Source organism: Salvelinus alpinus, chromosome 4 (genome assembly GCF_045679555.1).
Source record: "Salvelinus alpinus chromosome 4, SLU_Salpinus.1, whole genome shotgun sequence".
Classification (NCBI taxonomy): Eukaryota; Metazoa; Chordata; class Actinopteri; order Salmoniformes; family Salmonidae; genus Salvelinus; species Salvelinus alpinus.
In genome coordinates, this window is record NC_092089.1 from 21,112,441 (window position 1) to 21,138,397 (window position 25,957).

The window sequence follows — 25,957 nt, forward strand, 5'->3', positions numbered from 1 at the left end:
TAGTGTTGTTCTGAGTTAGGCCTATAGTGTTGTTCTGAGTTAGGCCTACAGTGTTCTGAGTTAGGCCTACAGTGTTGTTCTGAGTTAGGCCTACAGTGTTCTGAGTTAGGCCTATAGTGTTGTTCTGAGTTAGGCCTACAGTGTTCTGAGTTAGGTCTATAGTGTTGTTCTGAGTTAGGTCTATAGTGTTCTTCTGAGTTAGGTCTATAGTGTTGTTCTGAGTTAGGTCTATAGTGTTGTTCTGAGTTAGGCCTATAGTGTTGTTCTGAGTTAGGCCTATAGTGTTGTTCTGAGTTAGGTCTATAGTGTTGTTCTGAGTTAGGCCTATAGTGTTGTTCTGAGTTAGGCCTACAGTGTTGTTCTGAGTTAGGTCTATAGTGTTCTGAGTTAGGTCTATAGTGTTGTTCTGAGTTAGGCCTACAGTGTTCTGAGTTAGGTCTATAGTGTTGTTCTGAGTTAGGTCTATAGTGTTGTTCTGAGTTAGGTCTATAGTGTTGTTCTGAGTTAGGTCTATAGTGTTGTTCTGAGTTAGGTCTATAGTGTTGTTCTGAGTTAGGTCTATAGTGTTGTTCTGAGTTAGGCCTACAGTGTTGTTCTGAGTTAGGCCTATAGTGTTGTTCTGAGTTAGGTCTATAGTGTTGTTCTGAGTTAGGTCTATAGTGTTGTTCTGAGTTAGGCCTATAGTGTTGTTCTGAGTTAGGCCTACAGTGTTGTTCTGAGTTAGGCCTATAGTAAAGCGTTTTAGAGCTGATGGTGTTCAACTGTAGCATAGCCTACCTGGTTTCTTTTTCTTCTTTTTTACAATCAAAGCACATATTTTACATGGTGGCATGCTGTTGAGTTATGGCCACATGAGAGAATTATGCAACAGGGTAGTGGGGTCAAAGGTCACTTGTCTGAGGTCAGCTGAGCATCCTTTGAGAGGCTTCCAGGAACTGGGAAATGGAAAATGCTGGCCTACACTGCCATCTACTGGACAAACGATATAATAACCACTGATGTCCCGGAGATGTTGCTGTCATAGTTTTATTTTTTTATTATTTTACCGTTATTTTACCAGGTAAGTTGACTGAGAACACGTTCTCATTTGCAGCAACGACCTGGGGAATAGTTACAGGGGAGAGGAGGGGGATGAATGAGCCAATTGTAAACTGGGGATTATTAGGTGACCGTGATGGTTGAGGGCCAGATTGGGAATTTAGCCAGGACACCGGGGTTAACACCCCTACTCTTACGATAAGTGCCGTGGGATCTTTAATGACCTCAGAGAGTCAGGACACCCGTTTAACGTCCCATCCGAAAGACGGCACCCTACACAGAGCAGTGTCCCCAATCACTGCCCTGGGGCATTGGGATCTTTGTTTAGACCAGAGGAAAGAGTGCCTCCTACTGGCCCTCCAACACCACTTCCAGCAGCACCTGATCTCCCATCCAGGGACTGACCAGGACCAACCCTGCTTAGCTTCAGAAGCAAGCCAGCAGTGGTATGCAGGGTGGTATGCTGCTGGCTTGCATAACATAAGAAATTATGTTCATAAACCTACTAAAAACAATGTCTATATTTTCTATGTGAATGAAACTGATTTACACAGTGAATTGGCACTACACATCTAGCTAGATAAAACATTATCAAGAACTTTTAAGTTATTTCACATGCAGTCTTATACAATTATTATTCATAATTAGTTTTATTTGTCTGAACAACATCAGTACATGATCAGTGATCAGTAGATCTCTCCAGATCCCTGCTGTACTCTAAGCGTAATTTCTTAGAGAGTATGTAGCTGACTAAGATGGAATGACAGACTGCTGTAGAACGCTCAAGGACATTCCACTCCGGGATGACTCACTGGCATGGAACACAGAACAGTCTTTTGTGTCAAGCTGTAAAGCCAATCTGACTGGCAACACATGGTGTTGGAGGTGAAAAGGTATTTTTCTCTCTCAGATGCTGCTGCTCGACAGAAGGTCAATGCAGCACTTGTGGTGTGAAAATATGGATTCTGTATCTGGCTCTGTATCTGGCTCTGTATCTGGATTCTGTATCTGGCTCTGTATCTGGATTCTGTATCTGGCTCTGTATCTGGATTCTGTATCTGGCTCTGTATCTGGCTCTGTATCTGGCTCTGTATCTGGCTCTGGATTCTGAATCTGGCTCTGTATCGGGATTCTGTATCTGGGTCTGTATCTGGCTCTGTATCTGGATTCTGAATCTGGCTCTGTATCTGGCTCTGTATCTGGCTTCTGTATCTGGCTCTGTATCTGGCTCTGTATCTGGATTCTGTATCTGTATCTGGCTCTGTATCTGGCTACATACACATCAAAGTATATTGTCTGAGGTGGACTCCTTCACCAGAGATACTAATTCAACATGGTCCACTTGTATTATTAGTCATCTGTAGATGTCTTTATGCTTTTTTAACGGACCATAAATGTGTCCCTTTCATGTGTTCACCAGTCATTCCATCTTTCATTGTGTCATGTATAGTGCCACATATATACACTCAAAGCATGCAAACTAATTCTGGAGGATTTTATTAGAACCACCTGCACATGGAAAGACAGACATCATAAGACAGACATCATAAGACAGACATGTCAGTAGCTTTGAGTAAGCGACAGTATATGGTTGGATTTCCCATCATGAAGAGATAACGTTGTAGACCTTAGACCCATTCAACTCACTAAGGCCTCTGATGTCTTCCACTCCCTACAGACTGTGGGCATAGTGGTAGGTCTACAATACAATGGTCAGTTGTGGTAATAGAAGGAGTTGAAGCCGTAGAAGCGGTGCTTTCTCCCGGTGTGTACATTGTCCTGCAGGTTGACGGCTCCCCCCTGGAGGGAGCTGTGGAAGAGGCGGTGGACCTCCGACTTCCTGAAGGAGTCCTGGAGCTCCAACAGGGCCAACTGGCACCGGCCCCTGCCCCTCTCCCCTGGGTGGGTGGAAGGCAGGGCATGTGGACGGGGTTGGATACAGGGGTTGGAGATACTGCGTGGGATGGGGATCTCTCTGTTCTGCCACTCCCGATCTTGTTCTTCAAGGGTCTGATTGGCAGTCATCTCAGAACCCAGAACTAAATTCCCGCTTGAGCGCCAGTTACGGATGTTGGGAGAGACCAGATCAGCAGCAGACAGCTCTGTCTCAGATTCATATGCCGCCCCTGTGTTGTTAGTAGCCAATGCTGGAGCTGGCTGGCTCAGGCTGAACGGGTTACCCCCTGATGCTGTGTAGCTCTGCTTCTTGCTGCTAGGAACGTCCTCGTACCAGACCTCTCTCTGGGTGTTATTCTCGTTGGTGACCTCTGTGGTCTCATTCAGGGGAGGATGGGGCAGCTGGTGGCTGTACAAGGCCAGAGAGCTCTCTGTGTCTGTGACCTTCTCCACCACCCTCTTCTCCAGGGAGGCTCTGGGAGCCTGGTTGCTCTGCTGGGGGTCTATTGCCCCTGGCCCTGGGTGATGGAGCCCTTCTCTGGCCTCCTTGACCTGGCACTCACACCTCTCCTCCCCACACCTCTCACACCTGGAGCCTTGATCTTGAAGGTGGTGACCAGGGAACACATACACATCTCCAGGCCCAGGCCCAGACACATCTCCAGGCCCAGGCCCAGACACATCTCCAGCCCCAGGCCTGGCTAGACTGAGCTCTGAGTGGCTGTGGCTGATGTTGGGATGGCCGTCCTGAGTAGAAGCGTTCCCCTTTATCTCCTGATGACTTTGGTGACCAGACATAGTTCCCAGAAGCCCAGCAGGGTGATTCTGTGTGGAAATCTGGTCTGCGCTGTGGGACTCTGCTGCTGGGGCAGTGACAGGAGGGTGGTAGGTGCTCTCCACCGTACGGCGGCCCTGGCGTATTCTGGCCTTGCGCCCGTCTCGTGGTTTAGGGGGCAGCAGGACGGGGTGGGATCGCTCCCTCTGAGAGAGACAAGCACTGGTTTGTTAGGAGGTTTGTCTCGTTCAGTCATCAGAGTAAAGTGATACTGAAGACTGTGTGCTTGTTTAAGCAGTCTAAAACTATTTGTATGGTAGTTGGGGAAGTTAAAGAAGGTTTGGAGGCTAATGTGTTATTCTAGCGAAGCAGTTAAACGTAGGAGCAACTGTTGCACTGTATATTCAGGTGATTCATACGTTACTGTACGTACCAGCTGTGTTGTGTAGGGAGTTATCTTCCCAGTGATCATGTCAATGGTGTTCTCATGGAAGTCATCCAACCTCAAGGGATTAGTAGGACCAGTGCCTGGAGTAGAAATATATTATGTTTGCAAAAGTGTGTTGATGCTGTTTCCGACCGATATGGTCTAACTCAAGAAGGGTAACTTTGATGGGGGTGTGGGCCAAAAGAAATCTGAATTCATCCTGAGGGGCCACAGTGGCTCGTGGGTCTGCCTACCCACATCCATACCCACATATGCAGTCAGAGCCGGCCCACAGAAAATTTGGCAGTTTTATAACTAATTTCATACAATTCTACACATTTTGCCATAGGTGGAGATAAATGCTTGCCGTTTTTAATATGATATCTGAGTGAGAGTGACTAACAACATCAATGGAGCCCCCCCGTTCAGTAATTCAACCATGATTACTACAAGTTTAGATAGCTGGCTAGACTAACTAACCAATCTAAAACATGGTAGCGGACATGGGGCTAATTGAGTGACTGTAGAAAAACAAGAGAAAAACTGCTGATCCACAACCACATTTCAAAACTTGCACCTTGTGTATTCTACTGTTCTAACTTTCAACAGGAAGTTGAGACCCAGACTGAGTTCCTAAAAAACATGTACAATAATAATTGTTAAATTGATCCGCGGGCCGCCAGTTCCCTGGTCCAACTAGTCTGGAATATTCCTCCATGTCTCTGGTTGCGTCTCAAATGGCACTCTGTCCTCTACATCTTTTGACCAGAGCCCTATGGACTACATAGGGAATAGGATGCCTTTTGGGATACAGTGTGTTTGGGGCTCAGCTCTCTATACCTGTGTAGTGAAGCTGGTAGGAGGTGACCCAGTGGGACTTCTCTACGTTGCGGAGCATGTTGGCTGTTCGTTCAGACAGCGTGACATCCCAGTCACGCAAGGTGGGGTTGGGAAACACTGCCTTCTGGGACTTAGGGTAGAATACCTGGGTCTGGGCCTCGCCCTTAACTGGGTGCTGAGAGAGAGACAAAGAGAAAGATGAGACAGGACACAGGTGTCGGGAACAGATGGAGTGTGCATGTGTCCTTCTTCCTTAGGTTGTTTCCCAAATGGCACCCGATTCCCTTAAAAGTGCACTACTTTTGAGCAGGGCCCTGGAATAGGGTACCATTAAGGAATATGGTACCATTAAGGCATAGGGTGCCATTAAGGTAAAGGGTACCATTAAAACCTCTTAGGGATCCCTTACAGCTAGAATCCCGTTAACGGGATCGATTTGACAACATCCGGTAAATTGCAGAGAGCGAAATTCAAAAATACTAAATTCATAATATTAAACATTCATGACGATACAAGTGTCTTGCATCCTTTAAAAGCTTCACTTCTTATTAATCCAGACGCTTTCTCAGGCTTCAAAAAGGCTTTACGGCAAAAGCATACCATGCGATTATCTGAGGACAGCGCCCCGCATGAAAAACATTTTCCAACCAAACAGATGCATCACGAAAGTCAGAAATAGCGATAAAATAAATCGCTTATCTTTGAAGATCTTCATCTTTTTGCAATCCCAAAGGTCTCAGTTACACAATGAATGGTCGTTTTGTTCGATAAAGGCCTTATTTATATCCCAAAAATTGGCACGTTTGATTCAGAAATACACCGGTTCCAACTCGCCCAACATGACTACAAAGTATCTAATAAATGACCTGTAAACTTGGTCCAAACATTTCAAACAACGTTTCTAATCCAACCTCAGGTACACTAATATGTAAATAATCTATACAATTTAAGACGGAATAAACTATTTCCAATACCGGAGAAAAACAACAAGGAGCGCACTCTCATTCACGCGCACCAAAAGACTAGAGTCCACCTGAGTGACACTTAGAAAGAATACGACTATTTCTAAAGACTGTTGACATCTAGTGGAAGCCATAGAAACTGCAATCTGGGTCCTAATAATTATGCTTTCCCATAGAAAAGCATTGGAAAATCCAATGACCTCAAAAATAAAATTCCTGGATGGATTGTCCTCGGGGTTTCGCCTGCCAAATCAGTTCTGTTATACTCACAGACATTATTTTAACCGTTTTAGAAACTTTAGAGTGTTTTCTATCCAATATTACCATGCATATGCATATCCTAGCTTCTGGGCCTGAGTAATAGGCAGTTTACCTTGGGCACCTCAGTCATCCAAACTTCCGAATACTGCCCCCTAGCCTTAAGAAGTTTTAAGGAATATGGTGCCATTAAGGAATAGGGTACCATTAAGGAATAGACTACCATTAAGAAATAGACTACCATGAAGGAATAGGGTACCATTAAGGAATAGACTACCATTAAGGAATAGACTAGCATTAAGGAATAGACTAGCATTAAGGAATAGACTACCATTAAGGAATAGACTAGCATTAAGGAATAGGGTACCATTAAGAAATAGACTACCATGAAGGAATAGGGTACCATTAAGGAATAGGGTACCATTAAGGAATAGACTAGCATTAAGGAATAGGGTACCATTAGGAATAGGGTACCATTAAGGAATAGACTAGCATTAAGGAATAGGGTACCATTTAGAACAAATCCCTAGTCATTCACTTCAGTGAGAACATTCATTTATTGGGCTTCATTGGTCAGATGAGATGAAATATAACAATTAAGGATCATATTCTGCCTCCCAAATAGCACTCGATACCCTATGCAGTGCACTCTATGGGGAATATTGTGCTATTTTGGGACGCACCTGTTTCTGTGTACAGTGAGCGGGAAACCTGGCTTAGCTAAATGACTGTACTGTAGCTACTCACATCCAGGAAGCCATGTTGTCCTGGCCATGATATGGTTTTCTTCCTGGTTGTCATGGGTGCCTCCAGTACCTCATGACGATAAGGACCTCCTGGGATTGAAGACAAGACACTTCATCTGGTAATGAGGCTTGTGCTTGTATGTGCGACCTTATACGGGCAAGCACGCAGACACACATACAGACACAGACACATGCAATTTGCACACACATGCACAAGCACCCACGCACACCACCTTTTGTCTTTCTTAGCACGGTGACCTCTGGAGCGGAGGACGGGACGAGGGGGTTCAGAGGTCGTAGGGACGCAGCTCTCACGCCTGTGTCGGGGTCGTCTGGTGAGCGGAACGTTGGGAACAGGGCGAAGCGGGAGATGTGGGCCTGATACGGATGTTCTTTTGGAATCGGAACCGTTATCATTATCTCTCTGTAGGGAGGGAGGGCATAGCAGTGAAGGAAGGACAGGCATTACAACTGTATCATTATCTCTCTGTAGGGAGGGCATAGCAGTGAAGGAAGGACAGGCATTACAACTGTATCATTATCTCTCTGTAGGGAGGGAGGGCATAGCAGTGAAGGAAGGACAGGCATTACAACTGTATCATTATCTCTCTGTAGGGAGGGAGGGCATAGCAGTGAAGGAAGGACAGGCATTACAACTGTATCATTATCTCTCTGTAGGGAGGGAGGGCATAGCAGTGAAGGAAGGACAGGCATTACAACTGTATCATTATCTCTCTGTAGGGAGGGAGGGCATAGCAGTGAAGGAAGGACAGGCATTACAACTGTATCATTATCTCTCTGTAGGGAGGGAGGGCATAGCAGTGAAGGAAGGACAGGCATTACAACTGTATCATTATCTCTCTGTAGGGAGGGAGGGCATAGCAGTGAAGGAAGGACAGGCATTACAACTGTATCATTATCTCTCTGTAGGGAGGGAGGGCATAGCAGTGCAGGAAGGACAGGCATTACAACTGTATCATTATCTCTCTGTAGGGAGGGCATAGCAGTGAAGGAAGGACAGGCATTACAACTGTATCATTATCTCTCTGTAGGGAGGGAGGGCATAGCAGTGAAGGAAGGACGGGCATTACAACTGTATCATTATCTCTCTGTAAGGAGGGAGGGCATAGCAGTGAAGGAAGGATAGGCATTACAACTGTATCATTATCTCTCTGTAAGGAGGGAGGGCATAGCAGTGAAGGAAGGATAGGCATTACAACTGTATCATTATCTCTCTGTAGGGAGGGAGGGCATAGCAGTGAAGGAAGGACAGGCATTACAACTGTATCATTATCTCTCTGTAGGGAGGGAGGGCATAGCAGTGAAGGAAGGACAGGCATTACAACTGTATCATTATCTCTCTGTAGGGAGGGAGGGCATAGCAGTGAAGGAAGGACAGGCATTACAACTGTATTGAAGCAGTCAGTTTAAAATGATATTAGCACTATAAACTGTGTCCTTTCTCCTCTGTTGGGAGGGCAGAGCAATAAAGGACACAGAGACATTTCATATACAGTAAGCAGTTTGACGGATATTAATCCTATACATTTTATAATGATCTTACTGTTGAGGGGGAGGGCATAACAATAAAGGAAGCAGAGACCAACTGTATATAAGTAGTTTCTGTAGAACTGGGGTCTCCAACACTGTTCCTGGAGAGCTACCCTCCCGTAGGTTTTCGCTCCAACTACAGTTGTAACTAACCTGATTCAGCTTATCAACCCAGCTAATTATTAGAATCAGGTGTGCTAGATTAGGGTTGTAGTGAAAACCTACAGGATGGTAGCTCTCCAGGAACAGGGTTGGAGTTAAAACCTACAGGATGGTAGCTCTCCAGGAACAGGGTTGGAGTTAAAACCTACAGGATGGTAGCTCTCCAGGAACAGGGTTGGAGTTAAAACCTACAGGATGGTAGCTCTCCAGGAACAGGGTTGGAGTTAAAACCTACAGGATGGTAGCTCTCCAGGAACAGGGTTGGAGTTAAAACCTACAGGAGGGTATCTCTCCAGGAACAGGGTTGGAGGGAATACCTACAGGAGGGTAGCTCTCCAGGAACAGGGTTGGAGTTAAAACCTACAGGAGGGTAGCTCTCCAGGAACAGGGTTGGAGTTAAAACCTACAGGAGGGTAGCTCTCCAGGAACAGGGTTGGAGGGAAAACCTACAGGATGGTAGCTCTCCAGGAACAGGGTTGGAGGGAAAACCTACAGGAGGGTAGCTCTCCAGGAACAGGGTTGGAGAGCCCTGCTGTAGAAGGATATTACAGTAGTAATGTAACTGTTACTGTAGAAGGAAAATACAGTAGTACTGTAACAATTACAGTAGAAAGATATTACAGTAATACTGTAACAATTACTGTCGAATGATATTCCAGTAGTACTGTAACAATTACTGTAGAAGGAAAATACAGTAGTACTGTAACAATTACTGTAGAAGGATATTCCAGTAGTACTGTAACAATTACTGTAGAAGGATATTCCAGTAGTACTGTAACAATTACTGTAGAATGATATTCCAGTACTGTAACAATTGAGAATGAGAAACTGATCTAGATCACAAAATGAGTACTTACGCGATGTTGATGTCCGTTGGTTTTGGTATACTGAAAATAAATGTTTGTAAAATAAGAGGATAATCCATATGAACATTATATTGGTGTAAAACTGATTTCAGCCATGGTCCAGTGATGAACTATAGTAGTTCATCCCAAATGGCACCCTCTTCCCTTTATAGTGCACTACTTTTGACCACAACCATATGGGCCCTGGTCAACAATAGTGCACCATATAGGGAATAAGGTGCCATTTGGGACACAAATTATAACATGTAAAAGGGAACCTACAGCTGGTCGTTGAGGCGGACGTTACTTTTCTTGGTAGGCGTAAGGTCATAAAACTGTTGAATGGTGATGTTCCTGTGAAGACACACTGGTTTAAAGGAGAACAACCCTCAGTTGCCTCTCAAATGGCACCCTATTCCCTATAGAGTGCACTACTGGTCAAAAGGAGTGCACAGTGTAGGGAATAGGGTGCCATTTGGAACGAAACCCAACAAATACAACATACCCTTGGTAGGTGGTGAATGTTGACATTTCAAGGGAGAAAAATGGTTAGTACATTTTCAATCAATCCACAATCTCACAATTACTCAAAAGCAAGGACTTTGCTCACACTTGGAATCGTTTTTTAAATGTTTATATTATTTTGAGAGAGAATTTTCTGAATGCTACTGAATGCTTGATACTCAGAGGGGTTCCAGTAAATCAGAAGACAAGTCTCCGTCAGCCATCCGTGTACATTGGACCAATAGAAAGTCATGGTTCTAATGCTAATCTTACTCAGGTGGGACGGATCCTCCGTAGCTTAAGTGGCGATGGCCCTTGATGATGGCAGGTGTGTGTTCACCCTTCTGGGAGGAGGAGGAGGACGCCATCTTGTGGCTGGAGTGCTGGCTCAGTCTACGCTGGGTACGACCCGACGGTAAGATCCTGCGGCTGCTAGTGGGAACTCCGGGAAGTGGTGGGACTCTGCTGCTAGGGCCTCTGGGAAGAGGACTGCAAGAGGACATTTAAACCTGTTGCTGAGGAACAAGTCAAGGTCAAGGGCGTCCCTAATGGGACCCTATTCCCTATTTGGACAGGTCAAAAGTAGTGCACTATAAATGGAATAGAATGGCATTTGGGATGTAGACTAGGGTTCCCAACGACACTCCTGTTCAGATGTGACCCGCTAACATTCCCATGTGACATCATTCCTAACATCTCTGACCATCAAGTCTATGACAGACTAAAATATTTATTTTCATCAGCTAAGCTACATGTAGTTCCCATAGTGCACCAAGACATGATGTACAACACAGACAGTACAATAACCAAATATACTGTAGTGCACTGGCAAACAAAATGGAGTCATGCAGGAGGATAAGACTGCTCTTCTCTTACCTGGGCAGAGGTGGAGAGTGAGGCTGCTGCTTACACCATGGCTTCCTGCTCTGTACCTGTTTCAGCTCCTTGTTCTGTTTGTACATGTAAGTCTCCTCTTTCAGTCGCTGGAGGAGGGAGAAGTAGCCATCCAGCGAAGGCGGGTCTGTCTGGGGCTCAGCGACAGCGTGCGCCCCCCCGGCCTGGTGCAGGCGTTTCAGGAGGGGCAGGGAGGAGGAGGACCTCTGTTTGTGAGACAGGAGTAAAGGACTCCTCCCTATCTGTCTGTGGTCAGCGGGACGTTGCTGGATCCCTAGGCTGGTCATAGTGACGATGGCGTTGTCAACAACAGTAGGCTAGCGTCCGCAACAGGATCTGGGTTAGTGACACCCTATCCACTGTCTAGGCTGAGCAGCACACAGGCTTGGTCTCTGTGTCTGTGCTCTCAGCAGGACCTGTACCATACAGGAAGATACTACTAACATCACAGCGTGACAACTCAGTGGAGTGTCATGGAGTCTCCCCAGTGATAATATCACAGTGTCACAGCTCAGTGAAGTGTCATGGAGTCTCCCTAGTGATAATATCACAGTGTCACAGCTCAGTGAAGTGTCATGGAGTCTCCCCAGTGATAATATCACAGTGTCACAGCTCAGTGAAGTGTCATGGAGTCTCCCTAGTGATAATATCACAGTGTCACAGCTCAGTGAAGTGTCATGGAGTCTCCCCAGTGATAATATCACAGTGTCACAGCTCAGTGAAGTGTCATGGAGTCTCCCCAGTGATAATATCACAGTGTGTCACAGCTCAGTGGAGCAGCAGAGAGAAGAATGACCAGCTTCACAACGCCTGAAACCCAAACAGGTTAGCATGAGGCAGTGTCTGATGACAACAGATGGGTTCAATGACAGAGGTGGGCTCTGGTTACTGCATGGCTACTCATGTTCCTCCACACACACACACACACACACCTGTGAACTCATCCAGACCTCATGTCACAGTGTATAGCCTTCATTATCCGTGCTTTTATTTATGTAGGCCTGCACTCACCTGCATGCGCACATAACATTAGAATGACAGGATAGATACACAGCTAGAATACTACACATTGAATTCGTTCTATCTATGCTATTAAACATTCGCACAGACTGACTGCAGTACTTTCTAATTGTATGTTCGTTTCACATGCAGGCCTATGTGTTGTTTTCCTCCACAAGACATCAAAGACGGACCCAGAATAAATTGCGTCAAAAGGGTAATGTACTTCAGCGCGAAGAGGTCTACCGACCTTATGTTCCCAACGGCAACGCCATTGTTAGGTTTAGATCGGAAAGAACTGTCAGAGTTGTATGAAGCGAAGGCCTCGCTGTCGCTGAGATGTTCTTTGCTGTCCGTACAGGTTTGAGGCAGTACAATCATGCGTCGTTGATTACGTCAGAGCATGTCACCTTCTCTTGTGAAATCACAATGGAATCGGAATCAAAGGCTGGATTTCGCGGCGTTGAAAATAATCTCTCCTTTAGCTGTCCATAGTGCTGAATCTATGCGAGGATCGGTTTGTTCCAGAAAACACAAGAACGGCTTTTGTCCAGGAGCAATTGGCCTAGTTTGTGGATCAATTTCTCACAGAATCAAGAATAGAAGTAGGACTTTCTTTGTTTACTAATTTAATAAATGTGTCAATGCCAGAGGTGTTTTATTGATTTGAACCTTGTCAACCTTGTTAAAAACAGGTGATCTCCCACTCACCGTTTCAATTCACACTGCGTCTATCAATAAAAACACCGACCCGCCGTGAAAAACAACACACTTCTAGGCTACAATGCCCTGCCCTTATTCTAGAATCTAGGCAACCGTTCCATCCCCCGCATCCCTCTTAATCAATACAATACAAATGGACGTGCCGGGTGGGCGTCCAAAATGGCACCCTATAGCCTACATAATGCACGACGGGCCCAGGTCAAAAGTAGTACACTACATAGGAAATAGGGTGCCATTTTGGACATAAACATTGAGCGCTTGCCAAGAAGCCTAGACACGCCTGGTTTACCAGCTGTTTTAATTAAGGAAACATATTCAGCATTAGCTCTTTAATTGGGATTCTCGTGAGACCTTGTCCAAAGTCTCAGCAAAACACAGAGATGTATCACTTCACGCAGCTGACCCAGAACTAAGCTCGCATCCCAAATAGCACCCTATTCTCTATTTAGTGCACTTCTTTTGGGCCAATAGGCTCCCATAGGGCTCTGGTCAAAAGTAATGCACTACAGTATATAGGGAATAGGGTTCCACTTGCCTTGGGACACACCCTCTGACAAATGGCACCATATTCCTAATATAGTGCACTACTATCTATAAACTCTGGTCAAAAGTAGTACACTATAAAGGGAATAGGGTCCCATTTGGGGCATACACAAAGTCCAGTGACCAATCAGCCTGTTCAGCCTCAACTGAAGAGCTGCTCTGCTCTCTGGATTCCATTTCCTGCTGCTGCATTATACATGTGAAATAGATGCAGAGATTTCTCCAGGCCCTGTCGGCTCTGCTTGGTGTTAATACCCAGGATATTATAGAGGTGGTTTGATTAGCTCACTACACACTGGTGTCCACATAAACTGTTGCCCGCAGGGCTGAAAACATACCAGTGTTGTGTTATACAGTAGATCTGTCTGTCTGTCTGTCTGTCTGTCTGTCTGTCTGTCTGTCTGTCTGTCTGTCTGTCTGTCTGTCTGTCTGTCTGTCTGTCTGTCTGTCTGTCTGTCTGTCTGTCTGTCTGTCTGTCTGTCTGTCTGTCTGTCTGTCTGTCTGTCGTTCAGGCCTCATTAGGTATAGACTAGACAACATAGTCTCAGTGTCAACATGGGTTGACATTATGCTGTATGGGAAAACATACAACTATGCTGTATGGGAAGACATATAATTATGCTGTATGTGTCACGCCCTGACCTTAGAGATCCTTTTTATGTCTCTATTTTGGTTTGGTCAGGGTGTGAGTTGGGGTGGGTATTCTATGTTCTATTATTTGTATTTCTATGTTTTGGCTGGGTAGGGTTCTCAATCAGGGACAGCTGTCTATCGTTGTCTCTGATTGAGAACCATACTTAGGTAGCCCTTTTGCCAAGTTGACTTTGTTTATGGCACATAGCCTTTAGCTTCATGGTTTGTTTTGTAGTGTTTATTGTTTTGTCGGTGTATTCACTTAAATATAGGAATATGTACGCTCACCATGCTGCCCCTTGGTCTACTTCATTCAACAGCCGTGACAGAACTTCCTACCACCAAGGAACCAAGCAGCGTGGTAAGGAGGAGCAGCGTGTTCAGGATTCATGGACTTGGGAGGAAATCCTGGACAGTAAGGGACCCTGGAGGCAGGCTGGGGAGTATCGCCGTCCACGGGAGTAACTGGAGGCAGCGAAAGCAGAGCGGCAGCGTTACGAGGGAACACGGCTAGCAAGGAAGCCCGAGAGGCAGCACACAGGGAGTTTGGCTGAGTCAGGCTGGAGACCTGAGCCAACTCCCCGTGCTTACCGGGGCGAGCGTCGTACTGGTCAGGCACTGTGTTATGCGGTGGAGCGCACGGTGTCTCCAGTACGCGTTCTTAGCCCGGTGCGCTACATTCCAGCTTCTCGTATCTGCCGGGCTAGGCTGAGCATCCAGCCAGGACGGGTTGTGCCAGCCCTGCTCTCCAGACCTCCAGTGCGTCTCCTAGGCCCAGTATATCCTGCGCCGGCTCTGCGCACTGTCTCCGGTACGTCTGCACAGCCCAGTGCGTCCTGTGCCAGCGCCCCGCATTTGCAGGGTGAAGATAACCACCCAGCCAGGACGGGTTGTGCAGGCTCCACGGCCCAGTGTATCCGGTGCCTCTGCCAAGGACAGGGCCTCCTGTATGTCTCTCCAGCCTGGTGAGTCCTATGCCTGTGCCCAGAACTAATCCTCCTGTATGTCTCCCCAGCCTGGTGAGCCCTGTGGCAGCTCCACGTACCAGACTGCCCATACGTCTACTCCCTCCAGTGATGATCCATGGTCTGGAGCCTCCAGCGAAGGTCTCCGGTCCGGAGCCTCCAGCGACGGTCTCCGGTCCGGGGTCGGCGACGAGGGTCCCCGCACCAGAGGTGCCACCAAAGTGGGGTGCGCCAGTGGTGGAGCGGGGTCTGCGTCCCGCACCTGAGCCGCCACCGCGGATAGAAGCCCACCCAGACCCTCCCCTATAGGTTTAGGTTTTGCGGCCGGAGTCCGCACCTTTGGGGGGGAGTACTGTCATGCCCTGACCTTAGAGATCCTTTTTATGTCTCTATTTTGGTTTGGTCAGGGTGTGAGTTGGGGTGGGTATTCTATGTTCTATTATTTGTATTTCTATGTTTTGGCCGGGTATGGTTTTCAATCAGGGACAGCTGTCTATTGTGGTCTCTGATTGAGAACCATACTTAGGTAGCCCTTTTTCCCACCTGTCTTTGTGGGAAGTTGACTTTGTTTATGGCACATAGCCTTTAGCTTCACGGTTTGTTTTGTAGTGTTTATTGTTTTGTCGGCGTATTCACTTAAACAAAGGAATATGTACGCTAACCACGCTGCACCTTGGTCTACTTCATTCAACAGCCGTGACAGTATGGGAAAACATATAACTATGCTGTATGGGATGACATATAATTATTCTGTATGGGAAAACATACAACTATGCTGTATGGGAAGACATACAACTATGCTGTATGGGAAGACATATAATTATGCTGTATGGGAAGACATATAACTATGCTGTATGGGAAGACATATAATTATGCTGTATGGGAAGACATATAATTATGCTGTATGGGAAGACATATAATTATGCTGTGTGGGAAGACATATAATTATGCTGTATGGGAAGACATATAATTATGCTGTATGGGAAGACATATAATTATGCTGTATGGGAAGACATGTAATTATGCTGTAAGGGAAGACATATAATTATGCTGTAAGGGAATTAAAATATGAAAAGTACATTTGCAGAACATGACATTTAAATGAATGAATCAACAGCCATTGTACACAGGCTAATGATGCGCGTTTACAACATGTTGCAACAGCCACCGACCCCCCTGAGACGTCATCACACCACTTCCTTCTCCTCTGCTCTGTACCAGATCTCAAAGACAATGAAGAGGGGTGGACTGGAACCAGAAATCAGGCGGGGAATTTCTAACACACCGGCCCATTTATTCCCATCGAGGCCCCCCATACCTCTCACGTTTTTCCAAGATGCCCTCATGATTAGCCAAATAATGATCATTCTGCCAAAACATCCCATTTAGACAGGCCCGCATGGGATAAAGGAAGATGGTAGAGCCCATCTGTCCTATGGCCAGTCCATTTCTGTCTCATGGACAATGGACTGGCCATACATACTAGAACAGTTATATGATGGAGACAACTCTCCTGGCTTACTGCTCTCTCATCTGTGTTGCTGAGAATGATAGGAGCCTGGTGCCAGCTCAAAGCAATCCAGCTGGACTAGTTTCCAGTTTCCAGGAGAATAAAGTTAATATTTTAAAGCACATTTAAAAACAAATCAGAACTAATCTATGGAGACCTGGAGGGGAGAATGTGTGTGTGTGTGTGCGCGCGCGTGTGTGTGTGTGTGTGTGTGTGAGAGAGAGAGAGACAGAGAGGGAGAGAAATAGACATGTATAGCACAATAAGTAGCTTTCTGACAGCCCTGTTTATTAAGGACTGGAGATGGAGAGACAAGGCTACTGGACTACAGCCCTGTTTATTAAGAAGAACCAGAGATAGAGAGACAAGGCTACTGGACTACAGCCCTGTTTATTAAGAAGAACCAGAGATGGAGAGACAAGGCTACTGGACTACAGCCCTGTTTATTAAGAAGAACCAGAGATGGAGAGACAAGGCTACTGGACTACAGCCCTGTTTATTAAGAAGAACCAGAGATAGAGAGACAAGGCTACTGGACTACAGCCCTGTTTATTAAGAAGAACCAGAGATGGAGAGACAAGGCTACTGGACTACAGCCCTGTTTATTAAGAAGGACTGGAGATGTAGAGACAAGGCTACTGGACTACAGCCCTGTTTATTAAGAAGAACCAGAGATGGAGAGACAAGGCTACTGGACTACAGCCCTGTTTATTAAGAAGGACTGGAAATGGAGAGACAAGGCTACTGGACTACAGCCCTGTTTATTAAGAAGGACTGGAAATGGAGAGACAAGGCTACTGGACTCCCAGGTAACAGTGCTCATTGAATAGCAATACAGACACACTCCCTGGGTAGAGTCAAGTCATGTAGGACGGTAAGACAAGAGCTGAATGTCAAAACAATTAAATATCTGTACAGGTTAGTGTTATCATTTTGGGCTCCCGAGTGGCGCAGCGGTCTAAGACACTGTATCTCAGTGCTAGAGGCGTCACTACAGACCCTGGTTCGACTTGCTTAGTGAAATAAAAGAATGTGTCTGTGCTGCTGTTGTTAATCTTACCCAGGCAGGTAGCCTAGTGGTTAGAGTGTAGGAGTATTAACTGAAAGGTTGCTGGATCAAATCCCCAAACTGACAAGTTGAAAATTGGTCGTCCTGAGCAAGGCAGTTAACCCACGGATGTTGATTAAGGCAGCCCCCCGCACCTCTCTGATTCAGAGGGGTTGGGTTAAATGCAGAAGACACATTTTAGTTCTGCCACTGACTAGGTATCTCCCTTTCCAATGTAGGACTCAACTGCAAAAGAGATGTTAAACATAGAAAGACTCCTGAACAGAGTCACTGCTTCTGTTTTTCAGGGGAAACGAAAATTAAGTTGAAAATGACTGTATCCTTGAAAACGAGAAATATCCACTTCCTGTCGACTCTGCGGGAAGTGATGTAATTGTAAAATGAGTTCTAGAAAGAAAGAAAAAAACAGTGTGTAGATCCAGCTGCTGGTTTTGGCAGGAACATCTATAGTACACAGTGTAAAAACGGCTAGAAAATACAGAAAGTTATATAAAAATAGTAGGATTGGAGTAAGATTGTGTCCTTGGCCTTTAGTCATCACCATCATTACTATTAGTCCTACCACTCAGCCTTTAGTCATCACCATCATTACTGTTAGTCCTACCACTCAGCCTTTAGTCATCACCATCATTACTGTTAGTCCTACCACTCAGCCTTTAGTCATCACCATCATTACTGCTAGTCCTACCACTCAGCCTTTAGTCATCACCATCATTACTGTTAGTCCTACCACTCAGCCTTTAGTCATCACCATCATTACTGTTAGTCCTACCACTCAGCCTTTAGTCATCACCTTCAATACTGTTAGTCCTACCACTCAGCCTTTAGTCATCACCATCATTACTGCTAGTCCTACCACTCAGCCTTTAGTCATCACCATCATTACTGTTAGTCCTACCACTCAGCCTTTAGTCATCACCATCATTACTGTTAGTCCTACCACTCAACCTTTAGTCATCACCATCATTACTGTTAGTCCTACCACTCAGCCTTTAGTCATCACCATCATTACTGTTAGTCCTACCACTCAGCCTTTAGTCATCACCATCATTACTATTAGTCCTACCACTCAACCTTTAGTCATCACCATCATTACTGTTAGTCCTACCACTCAGCCTTTAGTCATCACCATCATTACTGTTAGTCCTACCACTCAGCCTTTAGTCATCACCATCATTACTGCTAGTCCTACCACTCAGCCTTTAGTCATCACCATCATTACTGTTAGTCCTACCACTCAGCCTTTAGTCATCACCATCATTACTGTTAGTCCTACCACTCAGCCTTTAGTCATCACCATCATTACTGCTAGTCCTACCACTCAGCCTTTAGTCATCACCATCATTACTGTTACTCCTACCACTCAGCTTTTTCTGTTGCATATTATCAACTATTGTTGTTTATCCAGACGGATGGGAGTCCCAAATGGCACGCTATTCACCATATATTGCACTACTTTTTACCAGAGCCTATGAGGATGGTCCAAAGTAGTGCACTTTATAGGGAATAGGGTGCCATTTTAGACGCAAGCATAGTGTTTTAATAATGTAATTAAAATGTGCATATGGACAGTAGATCACACTGTAAATAACGAATTGTGCTCCATAAACTTCAAAGTTGGTGTTCCATATCTGAGAGCAGAGGGAAGATTATTTATGTGCTGTATAAAGTGGTAATTGGCTTCTCAAGGTGTGCTGGGCTGGCTAGTGCGTGTCTACAAAGGAGAACGTGGACATTAACATTAATGTTCTCTCTTCTTTTTCTCCCTCTCTATCTCTCTCTGTTCTTTTCCACACACACACACACACACACACACACACACACACACACACACACACACACACACACACACACACACACACACACACACACACACACACACACACACACACACACACATATAATATATTTGGCTGCAGTCACTCTAAAATGATTCAAGGGAAATGTAATTTAATATTCTCATTCATTTTAAATTGGAGCCCTGTAAAAAGAGAGAGTCGTGTCTGAAATGACACCCTATTCACTCATCATAGGCCTTGGCAAAAAGCAGTGCACTAAATATGGAATAGGGTGCTATTTCAAGTGTCCCTGGCAAATAAAGAAAGAGAACGTCTACTGCTACAGGCAAGCGGACAGTGCTTTCCTCCTGATCTGCATTGTATAATCTTTAGAACCACCAAGGCATCTGGTGCTGTAGTCTCAGCTGACTGACACATAGCCTCTCATCTTGCTACACTCGGCGTCATCAATTTGGTCTCAATAAGTAAACATCATTTATTCATATTTTATTTAATTCTCTAGCTGAACATCTCTGCTCGCAGCATTCCATAGAAGAAGAGGACGACAGATTGTTTTAAAGCAGCAGGGAGTAAATGAAGAGCTGAAACGGCATCCCCTCTCTCTCTACAAAACCTGAACAACCGGCTGCTCCAGAGCACCTCATGAATTGATTAAGTATCTCCTGTTATCCTGATATTATTTAGCTTTTATTTTTTTCCCCGATGACTACTTTTGACTTCTCTGATGTGGAAGCGTTTTTAGACTGCCACCCGGACCTCTTTGAGGAGTATGTCGTGCGTAAAGGAAAATGCGATACGGTGAGCAGGTGGTTGAAGGACCAACAGCCGTCCAAAGTTTCCCTTGCCGAGGAAAAGGGTGGCGGAGTGCCCAGGGACCCCCTCTGGCCGATTAACCCTGACGGTCTCCGGCGCCGCTCCTCCCACCTGGAGCTCCGACGGAACTTCGCCCGGTCCAAAGCCACCACCGCGCACAGAACCTACGACGAGCACGCCAGTCACAGGGAACACGATGATTCCCAGTCCAGCATGAGACGCCGCGCGTTACTGCGCAAAGCTAGTTCTTTGCCGCCAACAACCGGGCACATTCTGAGCGCCCTTCTCGAATCCAGGGTCAATGTGCCCCAGTACGCTTCCAGTGCCATCGACTACAAATACAGACTGAAGGAGACCAACGAGAGGGAGTTCTTCCTTGAGTTGGTGAAAGATGTCTCCAATGACCTGGACATGACCAACCTGAGTTATAAGATCCTAATCAATGTGTGTATCCTGGTGGATGCGGATAGGTGCTCGCTGTTCCTAGTTGAGGGACCCTCTCACAAGAAAACGCTGGTGTCTAAGTTATTCGACGTGCACCTAGGCACCACTGTGCGACCCTCCTCGAGCACTCTGAACTCTAACGAGGTGCACGTGCCGTGGGGAAAGGGCATTATCGGATACGTGGCAGAGCATGGGGAGACTGTAAACATACCCAACGCATATGAGGTAAACATGATCAATTTGGAAACATCAGGTTTCCTAAATTAGACCTATCACACTGCAAACCCCAAATGCAAAATTATAATATTTCATTTTGATTCAATGCTATTATTGGGATATAGAATCGAAATACCATGACATTAAAATTGTGTGAAACCTCTATGGATACGATCTACACAAAATACTCTGTAATGTCAAAGTGGAAGAAACAAAAGTGAAAAAGCATCCTTTCAGTCTCTCTCTCTCTCTCCAGAACCTGAACAGCCGTCTGCTCCAGAGAACATCATGAATTGACTTGGTAACTCCAGTTATCCTGATTTTCTTCTGCTTATTCTTAAGGTCTTGAAAATCATAATTCCACTTTGACATTATGGGTTATTGTGTGTAGGCCAGTGACAAAAATATCTACATTTAATCCATTTTAAATGCAGGCTACATTTTTTGGGGACAAAGTAAAGGGGTGTGTGAATAGTTTCTGAAGGCGCTGTATATCCTTCCCCGATCAGGACACCTCCGTGTTATGCTGTCATTCACACATTATCACCATGACAACAATTGGAGCAAAAAATGATGTGTAATTATTACAATTACATTAACAAAAATACTGCCCATCCACCATCGTTTCCTCCATAGACAGGGATATGAAAACCATGGCCATTTCATTCACGGCAAGACTGCAAGCTCCATCTCTCACCATCTCCGCAGTCCCATCCACCAGTCGCGCGCTATACATCATTATATCATGGCCATGGGCGCCTGGCGAGGCAGAGGCAACATGTTGACGTTGGTCTCGTGGGACCTGGGCTACTGGCAATAGACAACAGGCTAGCAGGAATAGAGCAGCATCGTGTGATTTTGAGAGATGTTAAGCCCAGTCCTGGAATCCAGTGGACCAATTTATTTTACATGCTTCGTCCCAAATGGCACCCTATTCTCTCCATAGTGCACTACTTTTGAAAATATAGTGCAGGCCCTGGTTAAAATTAGTGCACTAGTTGGGCAATAGGGTCACATTTGGGATGCACATTTGTATTAGAGCAATAAGGTGTGCAGGTAACTGCCAAAATAAAGGAAACACTTGAGTAAATGAGAGATTCATGTATATAGACACCAGGTGTGGTTGCTGAGTTAATTAAGCAATTCACATCCCATCATGCTTAGGGTCATGTATAAAAATGCCCGATTGCCCATTATTTTGGCTACTATGTCTAGAAGAAGATATCTCAGTGACTTTGAAAGAGGGGTCTCAAAGGAGCATAGGGGGTTTAAAGAGATTGTGTGTCTCAGTCACCAAATCTCAACCCAATTGAACACTTATGGGAGATTCTGGAGCGGGTATTTGAACCAGCCACCTTTCAGTTACTTGCCCAAAGCCCCCCAATAGTTCCAGGTACTGACTCGTGGAGGCCCAAAGCCCTCCAATAGTTCCAGGTACTGGCTCGTGGAGGCCCAAAGCCCTCCAATAGTTCCAGGTACTGGCTCGTGGTGGCCCAAAGCCCTCCAATAGTTCCAGGTACTGGCTCGTGGAGGCCCAAAGCCCTCCAATAGTTCCAGGTACTGGCTCGTGGTGGCCCAAAGCCCTCCAATAGTTCCAGGTACTGACTCGTGGAGGCCCAAAGCCCTCCAATAGTTCCAGGTACTGGCTCGTGGTGAACCAACGCCCTCCAATAGTTCCAGGTACTGACTCGTGGAGGCCCAAAGCCCTCCAATAGTTCCAGGTACTGACTCGTGGAGGCCCAAAGCCCTCCAATAGTTCCAGGTACTGACTCGTGGAGGCCCAACGCCCTCCAATAGTTCCAGGTACTGACTCGTGGAGGCCCAAAGCCCTCCAATAGTTCCAGGTACTGACTCGTGGAGGCCCAAAGCCCTCCAATAGTTCCAGGTACTGACTCGTGGAGGCCCAACGCCCTCCAATAGTTCCAGGTACTGACTCGTGGAGGCCCAAAGCCCTCCAATAGTTCCAGGTACTGACTCGTGGAGGCCCAACGCCCTCCAATAGTTCCAGGTACTGGCTCGTGGAGGCCCAACGCCCTCCAATAGTTCCAGGTACTGACTCGTGGAGGCCCAAAGCCCTCCAATAGTTCCAGGTACTGGCTCGTGGAGGCCCAACGCCCTCCATTAGTTCCAGGTACTGACTCGTGGAGGCCCAATGCCCTCCAATAGTTCCAGGTACTGACTCGTGGAGGCCCAATGCCCTCCAATAGTTCCAGGTACTGGCTCGTGGAGGCCCAAAGCCCTCCAATAGTTCCAGGTACTGACTCGTGGTGGCACAACGCCCTATTAAGACACTTTATGTTGGGTTTTCCATTATTTTGGCAGTTACCTGTAGGTCTCTGGTGCACTGCACATTATTTCTATCTCTACTTTGCACATCCATCCACTGCAAATCTACCATTCCAGTGTTTTACTTGCTATATTGTATTTACTTCGCCACCGTGGCCTTTTTTTTTGCCTTTACCTCCCTTATCTCACCTCATTTGCTCACATTGTATATACTTATTTTTGTACTGTATTATTGACTGTATGTTTGTTTTACTCCATGTGTAACTCTGTGTTGTGGTATGTGTCGAATTGCTTTGCTTTATCTTGGCCAGGTCGCAATTGTAAATGAGAACTTGTTCTCAACTTGCCTACCTGGTTAAATAAAGGTGAAATTTAAAAATTAAAAAAAACATAAGAATACCATGTGGCTACATTAACACAGTGCACAAAACACTGCAGTGCACTGTGTTAATGTAGCCTACAGCACTGCAGTGTTTTGACCCATATTAACTAGGCTACAGTTATTCCCTAACCTCCATTCTCTAAAGAATTACTGATATTTCCTCCCATCAAATCTATTCTGTCGGTTCAGATTGATTTTAGGCTGTCTCTGATTTCTGAATTTAAAAAAAGATGTGTATATGTGTTTTTATTCATATGTGTGTGTGTGTGTGTGTGTGTGTGTGTGTGTGTGTGTGTGTGTGTGTGTGTGTGTGTGTGTGTGTGTGTGTGTGTGTGTGTGTGTGTGTGTGTGTGTGTGTGTGTGTGTGTGTGTGTGTGTACAGTATTTGTGACATATCCTCTCCTATATGTCTCCTCCTGTAGGACCACCGGTTCAGTGACGAGATAGACAAGCTGACCGGCTATAAGACCCAGTCCATCCTGTGTATGACCATCTGTAACAGTGATGGAGAGGTCATCGGGGTTGTGCAGGCCATCAACAAGAACCCAATCGGAACACCTTTTACTGAGGACGACGAGAAGGTCAGTCCACAGCACACCTGAGTTCACAATACTATTAGAAATCATTTCAAATCCTTTAGCTGGGCTTGATTGAGCTTGTCTGGCTTCATGGACCAATAGAAGAGTGGTAAAACTAAAGTTCCTGTACAATGAGAATACATGATTGTCATTGACAACAAATCTCCACCAATGGGAAATCAGTGTTACTGTCTCAGAATCAAGCTTTTTTTTAAACCTGGAATATACCTTGACCTTATTATTTCACGTACAGGAATATCCAATAAGAACTATCCCAATACGGATGTTACAGCTGTAGGGCTTTCACTACTAACCCCAATACAGATGTTACAGCTGTAGGGCTTTCACTACTAACCCCAATACAGATGTTACAGCTGTAGGGCTTTCACTACTAACCCCAATACAGATGTTACAGCTGTAGGGCTTTCACCAATGTACATATTTGTTCACATATTGGTCCTGTTCAACCATTTCCTGTGAATTAGTTTTTTCTCTCTTAGTGGCTAGTTGATTTTTGTTTTGACATCCTAAATGGCACCCTATTCCCCAACATGATGCACTACTTTAGACCAGGACTCTATGGGCCCTACGTAGGGAATGGCACCCTATTCCCTACATGGTGCACTACTTTAGACCAGGACTCTATGGGCCCTACGTAGGGAATGGCACCCTATTCCCCAACATGATGCACTACTTTAGACCAGGACTCTATGGGCCCTACGTAGGGAATGGCACCCTATTCCCTACATGGTGCACTACTTTAAACCAGGACTCTATGGGCCCTACGTAGGGAATGGCACCCTATTCCCTACATGGTGCACTACTTTAAGACTCTATGGGCCCTACGTAGGGAATGGTGTGAGTAAGGAACAGGGAGCCATTTGGGATTAGCCACGAAGTCCTCCTTAATGCCCACCAGGTGGCAGGATTTAGTTAAACAAGACCGTCAACTCTTTTTCAACACTTTATGCATTAGATCTTCAGAAGAGTGATAGATACAGACTAATTTATATGAAGACATGCAATTCTTGGCAACCTGTTGTTAAAATAATTTTCACAGATGCATGCTATCTGTGATGCATGCTATCTGTGATGCATGCTATTTGTGATGCATGCTATTTGTGATGCATGCTATCTGTGATGCATGCTATCTGTGATGCATGCTATTTGTGATGCATGCTATTTGTGATGCATGCTATCTGTGATGCATGCTATCTGTGATGCATGCTATTTGTGATGCATGCTATTTGTGATGCATGCTATCTGTGATGCATGCTATCTGTGATGCATGCTATTTGTGATGCATGCTATTTGTGATGCATGCTATCTGTGATGCATGCTATCTGTGATGCATGCTATCTGTGATGCATGCTATCTGTGATGCATGCTATCTGTGATCCATGCTATCTGCGATGCATGCTATCTGCGATGCATGCTATCTGCGATGCATGCTATCTGTGATGCATGCTATCTGTGATCCATGCTATCTGCGATGCATGCTATCTGCGATGCATGCTATCTGTGATGCATGCTATCTGTGATGCATGCTATCTGTGATGCATGCTATTTGGGATACATGCTATTTGCTAATCTGTTTGAACCTAGTCTTTGAGAGAAATGGCAGCACATATTAAAGAGTTGGGTTGAGACGTAGGTTCAGTGTGTGTTGGAAAATAGGTCTAGGCGGTACCCCACGGCTGTCGTTGAACAGCCGACAGTCTGCTTAACAGAAAACCAATTAAAAAAGACTCAATCTTACGCAAGTGACTGTTTGTTGTCTAGCGCATTCAGAATACCTACTTAATACCTGAGTCATTCATTTACTAAATCAATACTCCATTAAGAGGAAAGCAGCCAGGTGTGTTAATAGACGTTGAAGAAAAGAAGAACGTTATCAATGGTAAACTAGCCACCAAAACACACGCATATACACACGCATACACACACGCATACACACACGCATACACACACGCATGCACACACGCATGCACACACGCATACACACACGCATGCACACACGCATACACACACGCATACACACACGCATGCACACACGCATGCACACACGCATACACACACGCATGCACACACGCATACAC

General features: G+C 45.5%; 2 protein-coding genes across 3 annotated transcripts in view; one reads left to right on the forward strand and one right to left on the reverse strand.

The window, feature by feature from the left end:
- Positions 1-2,519: 2,519 nt before the first annotated feature.
- Positions 2,520-12,340, reverse strand: LOC139573009 (sperm-associated microtubule inner protein 4). The gene is made up of 10 exons (XM_071395975.1): positions 12,148-12,340; positions 10,881-11,708; positions 10,278-10,493; positions 9,783-9,854; positions 9,513-9,542; positions 7,176-7,366; positions 6,944-7,032; positions 4,977-5,151; positions 4,143-4,237; positions 2,520-3,915 (listed from the first exon to the last, which is right to left on the reverse strand). Exons 2-10 carry the CDS (start codon positions 11,183-11,185, stop codon positions 2,752-2,754), a joined length of 2,337 nt encoding a protein of 778 aa, XP_071252076.1. The 5' UTR covers positions 11,186-11,708; positions 12,148-12,340; the 3' UTR covers positions 2,520-2,751.
- A 6,949-nt stretch (positions 12,341-19,289) lies between these two features.
- pde11al (phosphodiesterase 11a, like) overlaps positions 19,290-25,957 on the forward strand; it is a 30,317-nt gene continuing 23,649 nt past the window's right edge. For both annotated transcript variants that reach the window (XM_071395978.1, XM_071395977.1), the window contains exons 1-2: positions 19,290-20,621; positions 23,703-23,861. In XM_071395978.1, the coding sequence (XP_071252079.1) occupies positions 19,842-20,621; positions 23,703-23,861 (939 nt within the window). In that variant the 5' untranslated portion in view covers positions 19,290-19,841. The remainder of the gene's footprint in view (positions 20,622-23,702; positions 23,862-25,957) is intronic.